Below are 10112 nucleotides of genomic sequence, written 5' to 3' on the forward strand. Positions count from 1 at the left end.
TTAAAAAAACGTTTTCTAAATTTTCTCTCGAGAAACCCCTGAACCCACATTCAGCATCATTCCACAGTCACAAGGCTTCTATGCCCCATACTTGTGTATCTGAATCTAAAGAAATATAAAGAATTTCATTTTAATGTAAAAATATTCCAACAAATACTTGACTGCTGTCACTATGCTTCAGAGCAAACAGATTATCTTTTAACATTCATTTTCAATTGATAAACAGTAAAAGATGGTAAAATTGGTCTTTTTAGAATTTATTTTTTCTTCTTTTCTTCCGTCAACAAGTACAATGTGTAAATGTATAACGTGATAAATATCAATATCAAACAATATGAAAAAGATTATCTTGATAACAATTTTGGCCATATCGCCCAGCCCTACCGCTGTGTCAATCAAATTCATAATGAGCCCCTCCAAAAACTTCACCATATCTTGACTTGACATAGTAAACATACAGGATGAGAATAAACACTCATGTATATAATAGTTATCATGTTTATATTGCATCTCATGTTTTTGTTGAGAAAAACAAGCATATCCACGTGCTCGGTAAACTATACTCATTTATACACACCAGTTTAAATGATGGGATGTCCCTTACCTCAGCTAGAAAAGTCTTTCTCAGATGCCATGTTTGTTGTTTACAGAAGCGTCACAAGGATTACGTTGCTACAGGGACGCTGCGTTCTGACGAGCTGCACATGTATGACAGTAAAGTGTGCACTGCTTATCCAGTATATTTAAACAGGAACCCAGCTTTCTCACAGGAAGCCACATTCTCACAATAACCCACCTTTCTGGTGTCCATCTGAACGTACTGACAGAACCATTTGCTCAACAAATGTGATCAACTTTGTCCACACTCAACAGCACCACCCAGTGCATTCTGTTATAACTGCCAGTTTTAGTTTGTGTGTTCAGGATTTAACATGCATCTCACTGTATATATGGCAAAACTTTGCAAAATTTGAATAGTATTTTTTACTATTCGAATAATTATTGCAGAACGAATATTCGACTACTCTTGCACATCCCTAATCGTGACCTTCCTTTCCCTCTGGGTTTCCAAAGAAACAAACATTATTAAGCCTGCTCCAATTTTTCATATCCTTTAGTTTTTCCCACACCATTCCACATCAGCTTTGGTGGACGGCTGGTTAGCCTGTAGCTCTCTTTTGGCCAACTCAAGAAACTCGACCCATTTTTCAACATCGTCCATTCTTGTGATCAGGGTGGAAAGTTTCACCTCCATAGATGTGATCTCTCTATGTATTTCTGCGAGGTCCTCCATGTCGGTGGAAATGTTCATTAGTGCTTCTAGATATCCCAACCTACGTCATGATGCTCGTTGTCACTATCGACAGGACCTCTGCCACCTTGATCCTGCAAGGCCTCTGACGTGTGAGAACATAATTTCTTTTTAATGTCCCCACACAACGACGATTTCAAATTTGTCGACATCCAGCCCTCCCAGCACAGTTTAACAAACAAATCTATTACGGTTCTCACTGGTTAATATTGCTTGAAATGATCATTGAAGCTGTTTAACCAGAGTTCGCCTCTAAGCGACCATCCCTCGCATAGCGTCAAGTGACTCTGTCAAAATGTTGTTTAATTGTATGGATACAACCCCAATTTTCTTTTTAAAGTTGGTACAATATGGAAAATGCTAATAAAAACAAAAAGGAGTGAACATTGTTAGTATAAAAATATTTTTTTTTTTTTGAGAGTATGAAAAATGTTTTAACAAGGCTTCGATTTATAAAATGTCACATGCCAAACCCATGCCATTGGTTGACCGAGTGTTGTTGTGTCTGAATGGTTGGGTCTCTCAAACAAACAGAGGAATGCATCAGTGTTACACTTTTAGGGGAAATCAACTAACCTGTAAATGGTTTACTTATAGTTGTCTCTGTATGTGATGCTGGGAAGGCAAGTTAAATGCTTAAATTGAGTTAAGAAATGTCTCTGATGCTGTGGTCAAGAGGCTGGGCAGACGGCTCTTATGGTTTCCCGGCATTGCCCCGATTGTTTGATTTGTTATGAAAGCCTGAGCCCAATTGTCACAACACAATCACTGCAGACTATCTTCTTCTGCAGCGGCCCAAGCTTTGTTAAGAGGGGAATGTGGCCAAATAAAACACCTGCCATCAGCAAAGCATTAAAGCATAGCTGTAAACTGCAGTGATTGGTAGACTCTTGGTCAAAGCACCGTGTGCTCGGGCTCAGCAGCTGCCTTTGTTCCTGTGAAGGCTGCAGTCCAGAGAACACACATACACAACAGCATGGCAATGAAACACTCTGGCTGGCTTTTACGCAAACTTTACAAACTTGAATACAACAAAAAATATTTGTTCAAAATAATTATTGACCATGCAACATGAAGAAACTGAAAACGTTCTGGAGGTTTTCGCCTTGAATCCCAAGATGTTTTTGAGTTCTTTTGTCTTTATGTTTGATATATTGGATTATGTTTGATAACTTCTCACCACATTTGTTTTCTCTTCCTTTGCCATGTTTAGGTGAAATACATTTCTAATAAAATGTCTACTATGTCTCGACTATTGAGAAATTAAACGCTCATTTTGTGTTTACCCAAGGCCCGTTTGCAAGCTCAGACAAGAAATATCAGGTTGAAAGTATATGACTTTTCCTAATTTCAGGAGAAAAAAATATAAACTGATTTTAACTTGTTTACATTCATCACAAAACATTGTCCTCCGTGAAAAGGTTGCATAACTTATGTAACTATATGATATCACCTTTCTGAAGAAAAAAAAACATTCCTACTTTGTGGAAAAGACAGTTTTAGCTTTAACATTATCTGTCTATTGGTTTTCCCACACAGAAATCTGATATATGGCTATTTATAAACATATACAGTATAGTTTAGTATAGTTAATATCTTTGAGCATACATATTCACATTCCATAGTATATTCGAAAATGTATGTTACATATATGGAAACAACCATTTTGAAATATAGGTTGCATATAAGCACAATATGTACCTTTATATATTAGTTAAAACAATGTGTATATACTGTATGTGTTCTGCATGTATTGACATATATAATTTTTCTGTGTGGATTTGATCAGGTCAACAACATATTTGAATTTGAAGGTGAAATGGGACAGTTTCAAAATTACAATTACTGTTTTTACACAGCATCTGAGACAACAAATGATTACTGATCAATACAAAAGAAATTCAAAATTATCAAACACTTCTATCTACTTGTTTTCTGATGGTGAAAATTGTTTTTCAGTTGACATTGTGGAGAGAGGAAAGAGGACTCATCACTTGTGCTGGCCCTATTCACACAATAATGAACGAGCACATCTCACAACTAATGGGATTTTTCCACTGCACGGTACAACTTGACTCAACTCGACTCTGCTCACTTTTTGGGGGTTTTTCACTGTGGATAGTACCTGGTACCTGATACTTTTTTAGTACCACCTCTGTCGAGGTTCCAAGCGAGCCGAGTCGATACGAAATCTGACATCAAAATACTGCAGATCACTGATTGGTCAGGGAGCATTGTCACTACCAGCGTCACTGGATTTCCGACATGTGACATCAACCCGCTAGTTTTAAAGTTAGCAACAGCGATAGCGGTATCATTTGTTCAAGTGACTTTCAAATTGTAAAAAGAAATGGCAGTGCGCAAAACCACACCGTGGTCAATAAACGAGGTGCAGACGTTAGTGACGAACGAAACGAAAATATCTTCCAGGAAGTGTCTCAGCTGTTGGCCGCACACGGCTACCACCAGACATACCAACAATGTAGGGAAAAGTTAATAACCATCAAGGAAAAGTGGAAGTGGTTCTTCCACCAAATGGACGCTATCTAGACTGGCGAGCAATGGGAGGGAGAGTGCCCTGGACTCAGCCACAGCTGGAGTCCACGATGGAGGATGGTATTTTTTGTTACGTTAACTCTATTCTCTGCTTGAAAGCTTCACTTTATTTAGTTGACCAGCTACTGGAAGCTTCTGAAACAACCAGGCCAATTGAACTGTTACACTTATGTAAAATCACCATACAACAACTGCTTTATTCAGCACAATGAGCTAGTAGTTAACAGCTAGCGGTCCTGTTATTGTTTATGGGCAGTAATGTTTGTGTCGCGTTTAAGATGATGTCATGGCAGTAGAGGTGGCGCAACTATGACGATCAGCCTATAATCCCACCCACGTTGAAGCGGCACTAAACTGCAATGGAAATGCAAACTCAGTAAAATAAAGCGAGTCGAGTCGAACAGTAACGTGCGGTGGAAAAGTGCCATAACATCCTTACTGATCCTACAGTAAGAGTACATTTAATGACCGTTATATCCTATTTGAACTTGGAATAGAAATCTCACACAAGGAATGTAATATGTGATAAAATCCTGTTTAGGTTTTACAGGCAAATGGAAAAAGACCCCAGGAGTTCATAACCTCTCAAATTCCACAGCTCATTAAAATAAAATGCAACTACTCCATTTACAAGACCTAAAATAATGACTTCACTATAAAACATGAAAGATAGAAGTATGATGTGATATTAAATAAAGCATGATTAAATTCCATTTGAAGTTTATTAACTTGGAGGTCGGCATGAGAAAATGAACTGAAGTACATTTATAATATTGAGTTATACCAGTATGTGAATATGGATACATCGGGGCGAAAGGCTCCATTGATTTTATTTTCTCTCAAAGCACTAAATAGCAACAAAAACTACCACAAGACTTTCACCTGTTTGTTACTATACAAACACTTGTGTGTAATGTCTAAAGATTGATTTTGATCCAATTTGATTAAATTTTTAAATGTTGCAAATGTATGTAGTTAATGAAATCCCTGAAATTAACACATTTCTTTTGAGACAAAATACATTTTCAGGGTTTTTTAAGGTCATAAGCTCAAGCGCCTGGGTAGCTCAGTGAATATTGATCACGCCTGGAGTCACAAGTTCGTATCCAGGGTTCTGAGTGACTCCAGCCAGGTCTCCTAAGCAACCAATCGGCCCGATTGCTAGAGAAGGTAGAGTTACATGGGGTAACCACCTTGTGGTCGCTATAATGTGGTTCTCGCTCTCAGTGGGGTGCGTGGTCAGTTGATTGTGGATACCGCGCAGAATAGCATGAGACTCCACACACTACGTCTCTGCGGTAACGCGCTCAACAAGCCACATGATAAGATGCGCGGATTGACGGTTTCAGACACGGAGGCAACTGAGGCGAGTCACAATGCCACCACGAGGACTTACCACGTATTGGAAATTGGGCATTCCAACTTGGGTGGAAAATGGGAAGAGTAAAAAAAAAAAGCGGTTATGTTCTCAAACATTTTTCAATCACTCTCCAGTAAGTCTAAGTATAGTTTTTGAGGTAAAAAGCCCCCCTGTTGAAGGGACTAAAGACCCCTATTAAACACTGTTGATCTTGAGTGGGGGACATAGATTTGTTATGAAAAATGTTCAAAGTGGGCTCACATTGACTGATCCAGTCATAATAGAGATTCATTTGTTTATAGAATACTTGACATATAATAAAATCCAAATGTGATTGAAATTAACAGGAAATGGTTGTCTTTTTCTCAAGTAGTTATTTTGAGTTAGCACCATGTCAATTTGTTACTCAAATAAGCATCTTGCTGTGTCAAAATGTTTTGCATTAGTGGACAAATTGTGCCCTATAACTATTGCCCTGGTGGGGTGAAAGGCTCCCTTGCCACTTTTTTTTTTTTAAATACTTTTTTTTTTTTTTAACCTTGATACATTTTGTAACCAGAAAAAATATATACTCACCTAAAGGATTATTAGGAACACCTGTTCAATTTCTCATTAATGCAATTATCTAATCAACCAATCACATGGCAGTTGCTTCAATGCATTTAGGGGTGTGGTCCTGGTCAAGACAATCTCCTGAACTCCAAACTGAATGTCAGAATGGGAAAGAAAGGTGATTTAAGCAATTTTGAGCGTGGCATGGTTGTTGGTGCCAGACGGGCGGTCTGAGTATTTCACAATCTGCTCAGTTACTGGGATTTTCACGCACAACCATTTCTAGGGTTTACAAAGAATGGTGTGAAAAGGAAAAACATCCAGTATCGCGGCAGTCCTGTGGGCGAAAATGCCTTGTTGATGCTAGAGGTCAGAGGAGAATGGGCCGACTGATTCAAGCTGATAGAAGAGCAACTTTGCCTGAAATAACCACTCGTTACAACCGAGGTATGCAGCAAAGCATTTGTGAAGCCACAACACGCACAACCTTGAGGCGGATGGGCTACAACAGCAGAAGACCCCACCGGTACCACTCATCTCCACTACAAATAGGAAAAAGAGGCTACAATTTGCAAGAGATCACCAAAATTGGACAGTTGAAGACTGGAAAAATGTTGCCTGGTCTGATGAGTCTCGATTTCTGTTGAGACATTCAGATGTAGAGTCAGAATTTGGCGTAAACAGAATGAGAACATGGATCCATCATGCCTTGTTACCACTGTGCAGGCTGGTGGTGGTGGTGTAATGGTGTGGGGGATGTTTTCTTGGCACACTTTAGGCCCCTTAGTGCCAACTGGGCATCGTTTAAATGCCACTGCCTACCTGAGCATTGTTTCTGACCATGTCCTTCCCTTTATGGCCACCATGTACCCATCCTCTGATGGCTACTTCCAGCAGGATAATGCATCATGTCACAAAGCTCGAATTATTTCAAATTGGTTTCTTGAACATGACAATGAGTTCACTGTACTAAAATGGCCCCCACAGTCACCAGATCTCAACCCAATAGAGCATCTTTGGGATGTGGTGGAACGGGAGCTTCGTGCCCTGGATGTGCATCCCACAAATCTCCATCAACTGCAAGATGCTATCCTATCAATATGGGCCAACATTTCTAAAGAATGCTTTCAGCACCTTGTTGAATCAATGCCACGTAGAATTAAGGCAGTTCTGAAGGCGAAAGGGGGTCAAACACAGTATTAGTAAGGTGTTCCTAATAATCCTTTAGGTGAGTGTATATAATCCTTTAGGGGTCCCTTTAGCCCCATTGTACCCTATTCAATCCTTACAAAAATACTGTGACATGTATCAGAAATGCCAAAGATCAAAAGGATACAATGGTACCATGTCAAGAGAAAAATCGTGTAACACTATGGTACGTTTTGTTCATTAAATATGGCACAAATAAAAACAAATATCAGGACACTGTGATAAAGTTTGCATATGAAAAAACTTGAACGATAGCTGACAGATACGGAAGCGTATTGCATTCACTTGAGAAAAAAAAATCTACTCTGTTTTTCTGAATTAACGACTTAATTATCTCAGAATTATGAGATAATTTTTCATTAAAAAAAATATTTTGTTCTGTTTTTCTGAATTAATGAGATCCCTCAAAATCCTGCCAGGAGCTCTATTTTAGCTGGATTGCATGGAAGTAAACATGTCCCGCCTTTCAAGTTTAATCCGGTTTTATATATATTTTATATTTTATTTTAAACTTGGCCTTCAAAGCCATTACTGTCTATGACATTTGTAATACTGTCATGGCTGAGACACGCTTTTATCTTCCAAAGAACACTAATCAAGCAATAGACTTGTACGTTCATTTAACACGAGAATTCTATAACTACTAGAATGGCCATAGCGGTCATTCTGACCGTTCATACTAGACTGTACCAAATGTCATGTCATATTTACCTTCGACACTTCTATTGAGGTTTTAGAATGAAGCTTCTAATGTCTGTCGTCATATTTTATGGCGTCATCACCCTAAAAATGTATTGAATAAAATAGAATAATATGGATCAAATGGAGCGCCAAGCGAACGCAGATAGTCCTACATAATACAATCTTTTTTTGTAATATATAATAGTGCTAGACTATATAAATACATAGTCCTATATATATATTATATATTAGCTGCTAGACTGCCCCGGAAGGTGCGTGCCTTGCTTTGTGTCCAGCAAGTTTTCACCACAGTGAAAATGTTTTTGAAAGTCTAAACGCCAACAAACATGGATTGAGGCAGAATATTTCGTTAGATAAAAACATGTTGTGAATTTAGGAAATTATTAAATGTATTTTTTCAAAACATGTTGACTTTTGGACTTTACAACACTCTGGAGTTATTGGAAATGTTTGGACAACACGAATTGGAAACAATCCTATGCAGCCACCACTGGAATCAAAATCCATGAATAAATATTAATAATAAACACCAGGACACGAAATTTTAATTCTAATGAATGTGAAAATGTATTAGTTCATCGACAACCACAGAACTTGCTATTGTAGCTGATTACAGATGCAACTTTGATTATTTATATTAAATTATTTTCTTTGTAAAATAAAAACAAATCAATACAATAGCTTATAAAAACATCACCAATGTGTATTTCAATGCATAGTAAAAACCTTAGACATGTATGAAACACACACAGGCCTAACCCAAAATGGACAAAACAGTTAATAAAGAATATGAACATTCGCTAAACTGTGGGAAGACGAACTGATTTAGAAAGCAATATTTGTTTTACTGTGAGCAAAAATATCATGCTGTAAAACTATAATGAAAATAGTATGCTGTAAAATCATTATGAACGAATTCTCCTAAAAGTGGGTTCACTTGAACAAAAAAGGGGGCCCCCTTTTAGGAGAATAATTTAATATAAATAATCACATAATAAAACCGGATTAAACTTGAAAGGCGGGACATGTTTACTTCCATGCAATCCAGCTAAAATAGAGCTCCTGGCAGGATTTTGAGGGATCTCATTAATTCAGAAAAACAGAACAAAATATTTTTTTTAATGAAAAATTATCTCATAATTCTGAGATAATTAACTCGTTAATTCAGAAAAACAGAGTAGATTCTTTTTTTCTCAAGTGAATGCAATACGCTTCCGTAGACAGAAGATAAAAAGTGAATAATATTTGAAAATGAAAAATGAATTAAGATGATTTTTTTGTTGTTGTTGTTTGTAAATCTCACCTGTCATGAGGGAGTAATAGTTTGGATAGGACAGACTGGGGAAATCTGGAGTCATGTAATCCACTTTCACACCGTTTTCCACGATCTCTCTAAATCCAGCCATGTTTTGTAAATCGTCCATGTAATCATAACGGAATCCATCGATCAGAAAGAGCAGGAGTTTGCGGTTTGCGTAGCAAGATCGGGAGAGAATGAGGATTAAAGCGGTAATGATGTTGAGTGTGGCTCGGCTCATGGTGACTGACTGATGAACGGATGATCGTGTTGATTAATGAAAATCTCACTCTCCGTCCCGATGGGCGTGTGCAGGAGAAACTCCACAAACACTGACATCCAGCAAGGTTTGGAGCGGGGGAGGAATAGGTTAAAAAAAAATAAAAAAAAGTGTTACGACACCGTGCTTTTTTTAATCTTGGCTAATAGATTTTAAGTCAGAAGTTTACATACATACATTAGCCAAATACATTTAAACTCAGTTTTTCACAATTCTTGACATTTAATCATAGTAAACATTCCCTGTCTTTGGTCAGTTAGGATCATTACTTTATTTTAAGAATGATAAATGTCAGAATAATAGTAGAGAATTATTAATTTCAGCGTTTATTTCTTTCATCACATTCCCAGTGGGTCAGAAGTTTACATACACTTTGTTAGTATTTGGTATCATTGCCTTTAAAATGTTTAACTTGGGTCAAATGTTTTGTGTTGCCTTCCACAAGCTTCTCACAATGAGTTGCTGGAATTTTGGTCCATTCCTCCAGACAGAACTGGTGTAACTGAGTCAGGTTTGTAGACCTCCTTGCTCACACATGCTTTTCAGTTCTGTCCACAAATTATCTATCAGATGGAGGTCAGGACTTAGTGATGGTCACTCCAATACCTTGACTTTGTTGTCCTTAAACCATTTTGCCACAACTTTGGAGGTTTGCTTGGGGTCATTTGTGACCGAGCTTTAAATTCCTGGCTGATGTCTTGAGATGTTGCGTCAATATATCCATATAATTTTCCTTCCTCATGTTGCCATAAATGTTGTGAAGTGCACCAGTCCCTCCTGCAGCAAAGCACCCCCACAACCTGATGCTGCCACCCCCTGCTTCGATTGGATTTGTGTTCATCGG

The 10112-nt window shown here is 37.9% G+C and overlaps 1 protein-coding gene across 1 annotated transcript in view; it reads right to left on the reverse strand.

The window, feature by feature from the left end:
* The window catches only part of enpp6 (ectonucleotide pyrophosphatase/phosphodiesterase 6), a 33445-nt gene extending 24130 nt beyond the window's left edge, over nt 1-9315 (reverse strand). Inside the window, exon 1 of the mRNA XM_052155110.1 lies at nt 8995-9315. Coding sequence (XP_052011070.1) covers nt 8995-9229 — 235 coding nt within the window. The 5' untranslated portion in view covers nt 9230-9315. The remainder of the gene's footprint in view (nt 1-8994) is intronic.
* Between the last annotated feature and the right edge of the window lie 797 nt (nt 9316-10112).

This window comes from Xyrauchen texanus, chromosome 23, assembly GCF_025860055.1.
Source record: "Xyrauchen texanus isolate HMW12.3.18 chromosome 23, RBS_HiC_50CHRs, whole genome shotgun sequence".
Taxonomy (NCBI): domain Eukaryota; kingdom Metazoa; phylum Chordata; class Actinopteri; order Cypriniformes; family Catostomidae; genus Xyrauchen; species Xyrauchen texanus.